General features: G+C 40.1%; 1 protein-coding gene across 2 annotated transcripts; it reads left to right on the plus strand.

Annotated features, from left to right (window-relative positions):
• Window positions 1-895: 895 nt before the first annotated feature.
• On the plus strand, window positions 896-11,059 carry LOC139472387 (leucine-rich repeat-containing protein 14-like). 2 transcript variants are annotated; one of them, XM_071254864.1, is made up of 9 exons: window positions 896-997; window positions 1,316-1,412; window positions 2,234-2,497; window positions 2,953-3,095; window positions 3,384-3,488; window positions 6,859-6,966; window positions 7,718-7,850; window positions 9,069-9,144; window positions 9,719-11,059. In XM_071254864.1, the coding sequence occupies exons 3-9, from the start codon at window positions 2,235-2,237 to the stop codon at window positions 10,541-10,543; spliced, it is 1,653 nt and encodes a 550-aa protein (XP_071110965.1). In that variant the 5' UTR covers window positions 896-997; window positions 1,316-1,412; window position 2,234; the 3' UTR covers window positions 10,544-11,059. The 2 variants fall into 2 exon arrangements, with proteins under 2 accessions (XP_071110965.1, XP_071110973.1); XM_071254872.1 differs by lacking the exon at window positions 1,316-1,412.
• The last annotated feature ends 3,750 nt before the right edge of the window (window positions 11,060-14,809 follow it).

A 14,809-nucleotide genomic window follows, 5' to 3' on the forward strand; every position in this document is an offset into this window, starting at 1 on the left:
TTAATGATACCAACATACCTTAATCACCAAGATGACTGCGCTTTAGCCCCTATTTTCTACTTCTTTTACATGTATATTGCGTACCCGTAATATGTCCCACTCTCCGGTGCCCCTATTCCCAGACTATGAGATCAAGGCATTCACTTAACCTCCCCATCCCCCACCCCCGGGTAGGGTCGTGTAATAGGGGGGTGGGTACCCGGGTAGTAAATATGGACTCGTCTCAGCCCTACCGGGTACCCACAGGACTACCTGGACCCGTGGTTAGTCACGTGATATATTGTTAATGACAAAAACTCACAAAAGCTCCGTGGTTACATCACAGGTCGCCAATGTTCGCATTTCTTTTCTAACGATACCCACATTCCTTTTGACTTGCATATGTTTGAGTAAAGATAACGCTTCAGTCAACTTCCGTGTACGCATGATCTGATTGCTTGATACATGTATCTAAATAGTTTTAGCCAGGGCTGCGGTAAAACAATTACCGATCAGACATTTTGTTCCCAACTCTTGAGGCCTGCAGTGGTTCCCGGGTAGGGTCGGGTAATAGGGGGTCAGGTACCCGGGTAGTAAATTAGGACTCGTCCCAGCACTAATTATAACATTAAATAGTCACTGCGACACGGTCTACACTGTGACTACTAAGTATACATTCGTGGGATACACAAATCGAAAACAAATCAACAGTTACAGATGAAATTATTTTGCAGCTAAAGTTAAGTACATAAACTATACATAAGACACAAATGAGGAAAACGTGCCTTTACTCGATGAAAACAACGATTAAACTCATTTTGTATCGATTTTGAGTTTCGTTTTAGTCTTCCTGTAAGAGTTTTCTATGTCTTTGTTTAGTCTCGCGATATGTTACGAGAATAACGCTCATGGGGCGCTGAAAGGGAACGGGTGAGGATGAGCTCGTACACTGTAGCCTAAGTTAGCGGTCCCGACAGATATATGTAGTTCCCTCTTGATTGGGCTGATATTCCAGAAGGTATGGTTAATCAACTATTCTAATGTCTAATTTCTTTTCTTCACATTTTATTCTTTACTTGGATATCAAACGTTCACGTTGCCGAATCTGAAAATTGAATTGAGAAACTTGTAGCCTAGTTGTACAATGCTAAACACCTAATCAGACCCAATTTCTTCATAACTACAACTACGTAATGCCATAAAGAATAGCAGTAAATTACTATTTTTAGCCTTGAAATGGAGTCTAGACCAAAAAGTGATGATGTCAATTTTTCATAAGGCCAACTGTTAGTTCAATGACGAAAACGAATTCAGGGAGATTGGCCTTTCTTTTCAGTATTCAGTGCAAGAATGTTCACACGCACCAGAGATACATCTTGCTATCACTCTCCTACCAAGAGTTCCTTGCTGTCAACTTAGTACCTCAGCCACAGGTCAGCGAGATGTAATGATTTATCACATCGAACAGGCTACAGTCCTTTCAACAAATTACATGGGTTTTGATCTTTGAATATGTCTTGCCATCACAGATGTTGTTACATATCTTTATGATAATTCAAAACAAGCTGTAAATAGCGCCAAAAGGCTTTCATTAGATCAGTCTGCCTTCATTTCAGGAGTAGCATGTTTGTAAACAAAAATTCTGCTCACATGATATGCAAATTAGCCTGCGGCAGTGGTGTCGTGAAGTCGTCATTGCACTGCAGTGTGTGGTGCCATAAGTCCAATGGATGTCACACACTGATCTGTCTTTTGTTGTTTACTATTTCTAAAGGAGAAGCCTTGACTTCTGGCAGGAAAGAAATGTTTCACCACATTTCCACAGTCCAGAGTTCCGTCTGTGGCATGCACTTGACCCCAAACTTCCAAATGTTTGTTATTCCAGTACACAAGTATGAGGATGTAATATTGTATATACCCTATGTAAGATAAAGTGTGGCAATTAGCAACAAACACACACACTTCAATACTATTTTACTTTAAAATTTTGCTAAGTTTACTATGTCAATGTCAAAGACCTTCCCTCAAGATTTGTCACAAATATGATTCAATATAATGTGATTCTGTGATTCTATACATACCATGATGTATGGCAGGGTAAGTTTGTGTTGTGTTTTGGTCCCTTTGTGTTTACCGTTCCATGCTTTAGGCACTCCTGTATATCATTAATAACTTGAGAAGGAGCCCGCCTGTCTTGATATTATCATGAACATGTCATTTTCTCTATTCTACACAAAATGTTTTTGTTCAACAGAATGTACCGGGCATTGGACCATATAGACTATGACCATCTTCAAATCAATGACAAAACACCAAAGGGAGACAACCCTACAAACCAGCCTCGCTCACTGCTGCAGATCAGCTGTAAGGTCCTAAATGAGTATCCTCCCTTGGCTGAGCTAACCATCACATCAGTTCCTGTTCATCTAGCACCAGTATTGCTGAAAGCTGCTGTTGATAATGTTCAGCCACAGGCAGTTGGCAGCCTCATCGCAAGCTGGCCTCTTCCATGTCTCTGGTAAGTTTTTCTATCAACAGATGGGAGAGGCTAAGGTGTGTCTTGATTCTCAGGCAGTGGATCATTAGGATAACTCTTTCTTCATCACATTTTATAACTGTTGTGAGACAAATCAAATTTATGATTATGAGAAACAGTTGGCACTCTTTAGTATTCTAAAAGATCAACAAGAAGAGCATGATTTGTTCATAAGCAGATTGATAGTCCAAAGTCTAGTATATTAGTGTTTGCTCTGGGACGCTCAACTAAGGAAATGTGTGTATCAATACTGAAATCTACTGAAAAAGATGCAAAGAGACAATTTTGTGCAAGAAGAATCCATGAGAAGTTCTCCACTGATTGTTTTCAAACATATTTAGTCTACATTAGACATGTTAGTCACTTCTTGTTTTTGTTTCTCGTTTCTTATTTTTATGTTTGACTTATAAACATGAAAACATTTTGTTTGATTCCAGTTTTCGAGAGATACTTTGCCACAAGACCTATGCAGATATATTCCAAGAGGAAATGGGATTTGACTTGGTTGTTTTTCGTGGCATCTTAGGAAGAACAAAGGCTTGTAAAATGAAATGCCTGGATTTCAGAGGATTCAAACTCAGTAAGTTTTTAAGATTTTAAACCATGGCATCAAAAACTAACACGTTCATAAACAGTCATCATATATGATGACCAAAGTCTTCTGACAATGACACATTTACTCCAAATGCACAATCAGCATGATTGTGATGATCTGAACATAATTTTTCCAAAATAAAGCAATGATATGTGTTTCTCAGTAAGTGTGGATTTTAATTTCTACGGGCAGTATAAACTGTTGAATTTGTAAGATCAAAGACAAAATGTACAGTTATTTCCCTGTGTTGTGGACATGTGTATTGTGTTGTAGATACTACCTTCAGCAAGCTGATCATCCAGATGTGGCCAGTCCTGTCTCTCAAGAAATCACAGCTCAACCTCAAGCGCCTGGCTAAAGTCATTTCCAAGACAGCCGGTATGGGAACAATTCCATCTTTTGCAAGGATCTCTCTTTTCAGAATGATTGCTGATTATCCAACTCCTCCATGACATGCTTTTGGGCATCTTTGTTGTCCCCCGCCACGCGAAAGCGCGGAGCGGGGGATATAGTATTCACGTCCGTACGTCCCACCTGTTTGTTGCCGCGATATCTCAAGAACTAAACACTGGATTGTCTTCATATTTGGAACTATGGTGTATATACAGACTCCGCAGACACCAGTCGGTTTTGGTGACCTTGACCCCATTTTCAAGGTCACAGCAGGCAAATCTGCTTTTGGAGTTGGAAAACGGTGTTGCCGCGATATCTCAAGAACTAATCCCTGGATTGTCTTCATATTTGGAACTATGAGGTATATACAGACTCCACGGACACCAGTCGGTTTTGGTAACCTTGACCCCATTTTCAAGGTCACAGCAGGCAAATCTGCTTTTGGAGTTGGAAAACGGTGTTGCCGCAATATCTCAAGAACTGATCCCTGGATTGTCTTCATATTTGGTACTATGGTGTATATACAGGCGGGGGACATTTTGTCACTTTGTGACAAATACTTCTTTAGCTCTTGTCTCTGTCAATTTGCCAACTTTTGCCTTTAACATGTTTAACCAAAGTTATTCACACACTCATTATGCCATAGCTATGATATCAACATGATCAAACATGTCTAATAAACCATTGTCAAATTTGTTTTAGAATTTTTCTGCAATGCCATGGTAAAATTGTAAATAGAAACTTGCAAAATGGTGAAAATTTACAATTTCCAAGTTGAACTGAGACAATATTATTGCTATGTTGCTTGTCGTTATTTTGTTTATAGGTTACACATTTTTAAACTTATCCTATCTAACACTCTGCATTTCTTCCTTCTTCTTTTCAACCTTATGTGAAAACATGCTTGAACAAAGCTTCAAGCATCTAAAAACATTTCACCTAAACACATTCCAGCATCTCCATAGTCACTACCCAAACAAATGGGTCACTCGCTGTAATCCTGTGTGTTGTGACCTAACAAGACCTGATCACCTGACTACCCCTGCAACATCATTCTCTTTCTCATCGCCACCCTGTGTAGACGTGTTCTAGAGAATACATGTTTTTTCGGTTTTCTATTTGCGTGAGCTACCTCTCTTTCGTAATAATGTCTACATCATTAATTGAAGAAGAGGATGGGATCAGAACAGGATAAATTCCCTTGCTGTAAAAATTGCAGACATACTTTCTCCACTGATGATCCTCATGATCATTGCTGTGATTGTCGGGGCCTTTGTGCTCTAAGGACCACAGATGTTCCCAGTCTCGAAGGAAGCTGGCATCCTTTACCACAACTTCACTGGAGCAACCTGCAGCCTCAGATGTCTGCAAGGTTATGTCCAAGGACAGCTCGTCCACGCTAGCTTTGACAGTCCCTACTGTCAGCCCTCCCAGTGAATCCCGGTCGCCAGCTGAGAGTCACTCATCGTCCTCCACTCCTCCGTGTGATGTTCAAGTTGCTGCCAACCTGACCACTCGTCTCAGGACACAGTCGCACCTAAATTGACATTGGTTTCAGCTTAACCTCAGATCGATTGTACAATTTCTGCTCCCTGCTTCTACCAGGGACAATCCCCGGCCCTCAGCTGAGAGTCATCTGTTGTCCCCCTCCCTCCCATGAGATGATTCTGTACTCGCTGAAGAGGCTGTCCTATCACAGACCACAGTCTCTCCCCAGATGCCTCCTGTAGTATTGACCCCGGCAGACTTTGATGTCTCGTCTCTGCCCTTCCCTTCTTCACCCTCTCCTTTACCAACAGTAAAGAAGACAATTGGGGTTTCAATATTAGAGGGATCAACATTCTACAGATCTACTTGGAACTCAGAAGACTGGTGAGATGCAGAATGTCATACATCAAGGTCGCGCTGATTTTTCAGATCGATATCGTTCATCACATCGATCCTACCTTTCAGGCGAGGTCGACCTACCGCAAGACAATACAATCTACCCACTCCTGCAGCCCAGTAGTCCGTATCCTGTACGTACAGAATAATCATTGGAACATCCTTCCTTTGTATATTGTCATTATGCGGGTTCCCAGACTGAGTACCCAGTGGAAGGTGAGCTAGTGCCTGTGTGGTCTAGTGGTAGAGCGTACAGTGGAAGGTCTGGGGTTCGATCCCCGGCAGCTTCATACCAAAAGATGTTAAAAGGTGGTACTTGTTGTTACCCTGTCTGGCGCTTGGTATTAAGGGGCTAAAACAAGGACTGGTCGTCTCAGAGTCAGTATACTGTGTCTCAGTGGGGTATTCATGTTAAACTGCGACATGGTATCTCAGTGGGGTCGTAATATAAATCAGCATCAGTCCGGACTAGTACAAGTAGCCATACACACATACACACATGCATGCACATCGCTATATAAGTGCAATAATCTTGGATACAACATTAAACCCCATTTCACCTCACCTCTTCAACACCAAAGTTGCCACAAGGCTCGGACGTTTCGGCAATGTCCCAAGCCCTTACCTGCTCACTCTGCTTGAGGCATGTGGTGTCTGAGTATTGGTGTGATCATCCTCTTGTGGATGTTGTCGATCCTTCCTCTTCTTGTCTTAGCATGCTTCAATCCCGCAGGTGTGATTGATAGCTTTGACTAGGCTGGCCCACCATGAGATAGTTGTGTCATCTGTCTTGTAGAACTGATTGCCTGAAGACCACTTCCAGATAAGTTGTACACTCAATAGATCTATATTCCTAGGTGGTAAAAACTTGTCATACCCGATTTCATGATGTTACGTCTGACTAGCTAAAGGGTTCGCCTGTTATAGTGTTTTTACCTACTCACAAGACTAGGCAGTCTTATAGATTCTTTAATTTGCATCACTGTTTAGCTTCCCTGTGTATATATCACGGTTGTGGTCTCTACAGGCGAGGGTATCTTCGCCCCACTGTCCAAAAGTTGGATAAATGCATAGTGTGAGATAGGCTGTGTTTAAAAAACTTGTAAATTTTACATTAATTGTATATATATATTCATATTCTACTCACACGCTATATGCCCTGCCAACCATTACCCACATCACAGCTCCTCTAGCCCATCAGTTCTAAGAAAGAGAATGATGTTGCAAGGGTAGTCTGGTGTTGTCATTTTAGGTCTCAACACACAGGATTACAGTGAGTGACCCATTTGTTTGGGTGGTGACCATGGTGATGCTGGGATGTGTTAGGTACAATGGTTTAAGAAGCTTGAAATTTTGTTCAAGCATGTTTCCACATAAGGAAGAAATTTGTAGTGTAAGATAGGATAAGTATATATATATATATATACAATTTAATATAAAATTTACAAATTTCACATATTTACCTTTCTAGGTGTTGAGGCCACTAGACTAACAGAAGAAGTCTTGCCCAAGTTGCTGAATGAAATCCTGGGTCATAAGATGATCAAGTATTCCAATGTCCGCATCAACTTCCCCAGAGGTAGGGTTTTAGTGTTTTATGGAGTACTTATGTCTTTTCTATCACCTCATAGGGATGAACCCGTGAAGATGCCAGGGTATAATAGGTCTTCAGCAACCCATGCTTGCCGTAAAAGGCGACTATGCTTGTCGTAAAAGGCGACTAACGTGATCGGCATTGAATAGGCATTCTCAGAATGATATACATTAATCTATTGTAGGATACAGGTTAATTTGCATAATTCAAACGATAACTCTCCTAGCAAGGCCTGAGAAGATGTTGGCTAACTCAACCAGAAACTTTGATGGTTGCCAGAAGGATGGGACGAACAGTATGGCGTAATACTTTTGTTATTATCTCTTACTTTTTAAGTAGCCTGAACATAGCTAGGGTACTGTGTTCACCAAGACTTATACTTTTATATTTTATTATGCATGCTGTCCCCAAATTAATAGGTTATCTCATAGTAATTCTGTAACATGTGGCGTCTCCTTGGGCAAGTGACTTTGTCCGAAATGTGCCTCTGTTCACCCAGCAGTGAATGGGTACCCGGTAGGATGAGATGGCAAGGTGGTTGTTAGCCGGCAGCTTGTGTTGTATGATCCCCAGGGAGCTGTGCATACCCCTGAGTGGTGTGGAAATATGCGCAATATAAATAGCCTAGTAGTAGAAGTGTTTTTATTATTATTTTTATTATTATTTTTATTATCTTTATTGTTGTTGTGTGTTTAGATTGTGAAGGTGCCACCAATAATTTTGTGGACATGTTTAGGGCACAAGATGGTGGTTAAGATGGACATGCTGCAGTTTAGCACCAACAATGCATTCTTCATGGACTACCTCATCTCCAACTGTCTCCGCAGCATCACTCCACTTCGTATCCAGGTCTCTACTTTACACATCAGGTAGGACAATTAATTGTGGGTTTATTGGGGAATTAGGTTTTTTTATCTCCCTTGGTGAGATGGACCCAATCTCTGTCAGTGACAGTTGAAGTTTTACAAACAGAGCTTAGTTAATGTAGACCCTGGTAATTTGTCATGGGAAAAGGACTGCCTACGCGGTCTAGTGGATAGAGTGTCTGACCAGAGAGTGGAAGGTTGGTGGTTTGATCCCCCATCATGTCATACTGAAATATGTTAAACCATGGTACTTGTTGATACCCTGCTTGGTGCTGGGCATTATGGGTATAAAACAAAGACTGGTTGGCTCGGAGTCTGTATACTGTGTTTCAGTTGGGTATTCATGTTAAACTGCGGCATGGTATCACAGTGGGGTAGCTCTATGAAACCGGATTAGTCCAGGCTAGTACATTTAGCCACAGACACATGCATGTCGCTGTAGAAGTGCAAAAATCTTGAATGTGACATCCTACCACCAAACAAAGATCTGAGGACAACCCATTACGGGTCACGTCAGACCAACCTTTTGCGATCAATGGAATGACTGACGAGTTTTCATCTCCCGATCAGAAGGCAGCTTATCCGTGCTTTACCACACTAGTTTCAAACTGGCGACTATGATTCGAAACATATTTTGACAAATTCTTGATTACAAATTTTAGAACTGAGCAGAAGAACATTCTGGAAAGGCTAATAGATGCTAATTGAAGGGATTCAGCCATAAAGCTCATAACTGTCGTTCGGAATACCCAATGTTAAATTTTTCAAGGTTGGATGATTAGAAAACACACTGTCACTTTCATGATCTGGTAAGCAACGCTATGAAAGGTCAGTCTGACGTGACCTGTAATGGGATGTCCTTTGTTTAGTGGTAGGGAGAACTAAGATCTGATTGTAATCAGATTCATTATTATTTATCACTGGTCAGATACCGTATTGATTTTAGAAGAATATAGTTGATATGCACACTCACATTTAGTTTGTTATCAGGGTCCAAATGGGTTATGGAATATTAGTTTCAGTTTCCCAGCCCTGGAATATTTTTGGGAAATTGAATAGTGTCATGGAATAGTCATGGGAAAATTAAATTTTCATACCATTAGTCTTTTTGTCTTTTAGTCATATCATATCATATCATATCATATCATATCATATCATATCATATCATATCATATCATATCATATCATATCATATCATATCATATCACTCTTATGTTGCAGGTCAGAACTGATGGTTGGGGATGAGATCATGGACTCCCTGGCCCCGTTCATCGTCCTCAGAGGCCAGGATGTAGAGGTACTCTAGCTGAACTCAACTTCCTCATTTGACATATTTTATAGCAGGTTTTTATATTTTTGTTACTATGGCAACAGACAACCTACATGAAGACCTATATGTAGATATTGATTTGTGAATAGTTTAATGGTTTATGCCTCATGCCTCCGACAGCATTTCTACAGCTATATATCCTGGTAGGCTCTCTTCATCGGTTGGCATCATGAGGTGTTGGAAATTTATACGGACCTTGGCTTGATTATGACTTCCTGCAGACCTGTGTGAAGTGTTTGGTATCTGATATATATATGTGATTATGAAAAGGATGTTTCTAGCCCTCTGATACCTTTCAAAATTAGACTTTGGAAAAACTGACTGGGGCTTGCAGATTTGTGCCAGTTTTCATCCCTGTTACCATGGTTACGAGCATTCATGTTTTGTTTGCATTTTTTTTCTGTTTCGTCCTTGATATTTGATGTTGCATGTTTTTTTCTACTGCATTGTTTGAGATTATCATGTTGATTATGCTAATACATAAAACCTGACCGCAGGAGATGTATGATTACTTTACAAGGCTAACATTTCTTCTTTTCAGACTCTTGAAGGAATATCTCTCCGACAACTTGAAGAGAACGTGTTCTTCATCATTGCACCAGATCTAAAGAAGTTTGCCAATTTGCGCTCACTTGATCTACAAGACTGTAATATCTACCTTCACGAGGGAAAAACACGAAGCTGTACGACTGGCAGACAGCAAATTGTGAATACACTCCATTGCTTTGAACATCTTGTGAGACTAGACATTGGCTTCAACTACATTGTGGGTTGTTTAGGGGAGGTGTTGGATGCATTGAGAAGACCCTTGGAGTATCTCAGTATTAGGGGCTGTGACATTAACGAGGAGGATTTAGACTCTCTGGCCAAGTCCAAACATGCCGCACATCTACGAGAACTTAATGTCAGTAAGCTCTGTCAGTTTATGATCTTTGATACGAGGAGAATAGCTCCTTCCTATCTCCTGAAGATTCTCAAACAATTCCCACAACTAACGATCCTAAACCTGTCCCAGAACCACTTATCAGACTCCTCGGTGCCTGAGTTCTGCCACACTCTAACGAGGACTTTAAGAAAGTTGAAAATGTTGGACATCTCGGCAAATGTGCTTACGTCCGAGAACCAGCTAGACATTACACGGGCATGTGCTAACATTAAGAGTATGCAAAAACTGAAGTTAACGTGTGTGTCGGGCTTCGTGGAAGAAGCTGAACAGCCCCTGAACATGGATAATAACTGTGAAATGAAGCAGAAGCTGGTGAAACTGTTGGACGCCATGGGGCGTGGGGATATAGTCATTGAGGTGGTCAAACTCTCGCAGGCAATATTTGTGGACTTTGTGGACTTCATGGACATTCTCAGGTGAAATCTGCATCTAACTCAGGTGCCGTGTTCATTCTCAGGTTATTCTGCATAGCTGTGCAAGAAACACATTGTTCAATATGAAGAATTGAAGTTGACGTTAGGATGGTGGAAATATTAAAAAGTCACAAAGTTAAGCCTTGTAAGGCATATTCAGTGGCACTGTTCCATCCATTGAACCATTATTTCATGTCTGACATGACTGTTAGTATTTTCCAATTGAAACAAGCTGGTGCCATAATCATTCAGAGACATTCGAAAGAATTGTCCATATATGCTACTCAAAAGAAGTTAAAGAACACCTGATTCTTTCATATATGAAAGAATTGTGTGTTCTTTATCTTCTTTCGAGTAGTATACCACGTATTTGCTCAATCAGGCTTTCCATGAAACATGTGCCAGACATGTGATGAGAATTCCGTTCATTCTGAATTTACAAGTTTTAATCATGTGTCTTCTGCACTGTAAGTGAACATGTCATCCATATCACTCTGGTTTATTGTTAGGGATACAGGCAAACAAATCCCTTATAGTGAGGTGTTTCTCTTTCATCTTCTAAAATAACATCTGTGCATTGTCTAACAGCTGCAGCCGTGGTATGCTTGTTGTTGGCCACATAATACAAAGCATACAATTGAGACCCATGATGAATATTGTTATCAAAACATTGCGATAACATCCATTCATTTCCAAATACTTGACAAATATCATCACTGAAAATCACAGCACATCAACAGGAACACCAGGGTCCCATTCCTCAAAGCGATCTTAGAACTACGATTGTCATATGTTTGTGTGAAGTATGTGAGTTACGATCGCCTAAGCGCTAAGATCGCCTGGTCACAGTGTGGTCTCCTTCATCCAAACTGTGGCTGCAGCACTGGATGGTCATCAAGACATACATTTGTTGGCTACATTGGACATGTGTTAGGAGTTGAATGTGTGAGGGCTCATCCATTACCAGTATTTCAGTAAACAACAAACAAGCAGTTTTGCCATCTTTGAACTCACACAACTTAATCTATGCATTGGTATGAGAGTCTTCATAGGCATTTAGAAGTAACAATCATAACATTGGTTATTATAATGGTAACAACTTGTTTTTTCTGCATACACAACATTTCAGGGCTACGTCTTGCCCCTACCATCAGGTGATGAAGAAGCATCAAGTAGCCCTGAAACATTTTGTATGCATGATAAAATAAGTTGTTTTCATTAATCATACTCGTTGTTATTCAGATATGGGAGATGTGTAGGACAGCACATAGGAGATATGTGGTTAGGACAGCAGTGTTGATGGTTTCCAAAACGTTTCTTTCTGTCCCAGATTGTTCAGTAAATTCACAGGGATTTATTTAGGTGTTCTAGACGGGTCTACAACAAATCTGAATTGTAAATTTCTGGTTATTATTCTGACGAATGTTTTAGCTGTACACAGTTGTAAAGTGGAATTTCACTGATAGCAAGACCATGAAAGAGATAAAGGTTTTGAAACTTTACAGCTTCAAAGTATGGTGTAGACTTTTTTAAGAATATTGGACAGTATGTTGTTTTTCAAATTTGGCAGATAGTTTAAAATCCTACATAAATCCCTAGTTCAGTACCAAATCCCACTGAAAGAGTTTATAAGCATGATCAGCGCTCACTGGAATAATGGTAACATGTGCTATAGAGAAATAGAGTAGCATTAAGTAAGAAATTCCTGCACAAAAAGGACTTTGTACTTTCACTATAAGAATGCTATTATTATACAGTCAAACACGGTTATGTCGAAGTTGAAGGGACCCACATAAATACTTCGAGTTATTCAACGTTTGGCACAACCAACAATGATGAATAATGAAGGAATAAGCCGGGACCAAAGTTTCACTTCGAGACAACGAAAGTTTGACACATCCAAGTTTGACACAACGGTTTTTGACTGCATGCAATTTATGCTGATGAAAATGGTAATTACCTTGCGATAAAAGATGTGATATAAGTAAGTACCTGTCTTTAGGCTGTATGAATTATTAATATTTAGAAACACTAATGCTTTTATACATGGTATACAAACATCAATATTACAAATCCATCAAGTTACACTGTACAAACTGTCGGTGACATTCATTTTGTCAATAATCAGATCTCTGTATCAAGTTTCTGTATGTTTATAATGTTCTGTGCAATAAGAGAAGGTTGCTGTTTGATGCATGGTCTGGCTTATGATCCCAAAGAATGTCCACAGATCTGTACATTTTGCACATAATCATGATAATAGCTTTAACATAATATCTGAATATGCATGATGGCTTCTTCTGTACAGCATCCACTTCTCTCGATTGATGTGGGATTCGCTTGTATACCCTATTTTTGGGCCTCTTAAAATTTACTGTTGAATACTTTGAGTTTTGCATGTAGCTGACACATTTGTGGCATCTGGATTCTCAGATGTGACCAAGAAAAGTGTCAGTATTGCAAAAAACATGGAGAGTAAATATAAATATTGGGGTTTTTGAGTGAGTTGACACGAATGGTTGCAAGATCATACTGAGATGGTATGACCATATTATTCCTGATTTCATTGGAAAAGAGGGGTGCATGCTTGTTATTGATTGTAATTCATTTCTGGGTCTCAGAGGGAGGGAGGGGTATATTATTTTAATCAGAACTTTGGTGTCAAGTGAGGGCATGGGTGAAGTGGTATAAGACGCTGCAATTTGCTGTGGAGAGTTGCATTTCTTGGCCACGCCAGGAACTGCTCATCATGGGTTCGAATCCTGATTCACCCAGATGAAATGTACCCATACCCATACCCATGTTGGTGGGTTTCACCTCAGTGGTAAATGTCTGAGACACTTCAGGCTTTCCTCCCACATTAAGCTGGTTTAACTGGAATACTGTTCAAAGTTGTGTTAAACCAAATTCACTCACTCAATCACTCAATTGGATTCCTGTGATCTGCTTTCCCAAACGTAAGGATGTGTACAACCTTCAATATCAGAGTCATTAGGATTATATATCCTTCAATATCATGCCGTCTTTTAAGCCGTTCCAGCTAATTTTGATTGTGGAGGGTAACAAAAACATTTTTATGCATTTCATGGGAGGTTCAAGAAAACTCATCGTCCTTCTGGTAATGGAAGGATTTCTAACACCCAACTATGGTTTCACATGGGTTGAGAAATCCTGAACATTTCTCTATGCCAGTAAGGTAGTTAAGTTGATCACCTGGACGTTGTTCAACTAAGCCCTCTTTGTGTAGCTAGGGCTATGACTTAAGTATCAGCGCCTTCATGATCTGTGTTGAGATCTGTTTAGTGCAATGTGACGTCAGAACAGCCAAAGGAAATTAAGACGATGAGTGTACCAAAGTATAGTACCACATCTATTGTATTCCTAAATCTTCTAAGGAGTTTCGAGAGCCTGCAGCATAATCTGCTTTCTGCATAATCACTGGAATCGCTGTAGATTTATATATAGTGTATGCTTATGTCTTGTGCATCAATATCACTGCTTCACAGACTTTATTCCAACATTCTTGGTAAGGATTGATGGGCGATTGATATTATCGTAAGAAGTCTCAAGATACTAGACTGAAGTCTTGCCACATTTCATCCCCCACCCCTCCCTTATGCTCCCCTTCTTCTAAACACTTCCTCTGGCAGGGTTGTTATGGTACATATTGTATCAGTTCAACTATTTGATGCTTTAGAGGAATGTAACCTTTACAAGAAACTGGTACAAAGAATCAAGAAAGATGGAAGAAATGGATGTTTTCTGACGGGCTATTGAAACTGATTGGTTTCATCAAACTGGGATAAATGGCATGCTTCTGATAAAGGGAGATAATTCAAATAATGGCCAAATGTGTAGCTAAGTTGCTTATCATGATTCGCAAAAGTGATCATGTAATTTCTAAGATGACAGTCATAAATGTGTTGAACCTTCGAAACAAGTGCTGTATGTTTTACTACTATTTATGTATATGAGATATGAGTTATAAGAATTGGGGTGTTTCATTATTATCTTACTTCTTTGCATCTTCCTGAGGCAAGGGAGTTAACTGACTTTAAAAGTCCAGTTTCCACCCTTGCCGATCTAGGCTGGAATTCCTGGGTTAGCGGTGCACATGCTTTGCAAATCCTGCAGTCGACCGAAATGTGCATGACACTTTACGAACCGGATTTCAATTTTGGTGCACAATTTTGATTGGACTATGCATAGACTCGTTAGTCCAGCCAAAATGTAACTCCATAATACCAGTCTAGTTCGGCAAGGGTGGAAACTG

This window comes from Haliotis cracherodii, unplaced genomic scaffold, assembly GCF_022045235.1.
Source record: "Haliotis cracherodii isolate W230 unplaced genomic scaffold, xgHalCrac1.p SCAF_1, whole genome shotgun sequence".
NCBI lineage: Eukaryota > Metazoa > Mollusca > Gastropoda > Lepetellida > Haliotidae > Haliotis > Haliotis cracherodii.

Excerpts from the sequence above, each read along its gene's own strand:
- LOC139472387 (XM_071254864.1), top strand. The coding sequence starts at position 2,235 with ATGTACCGGGCATTGGACCATATAGACTATGACCATCTTCAAATCAAT. Across the intron at positions 6,967-7,717 it reads CCGCATCAACTTCCCCAGAG|GGCACAAGATGGTGGTTAAG; the intron begins GTAGGGTTTTAG and ends GGACATGTTTAG. Across the intron at positions 9,145-9,718 it reads TCAGAGGCCAGGATGTAGAG|ACTCTTGAAGGAATATCTCT; the intron begins GTACTCTAGCTG and ends TCTTCTTTTCAG.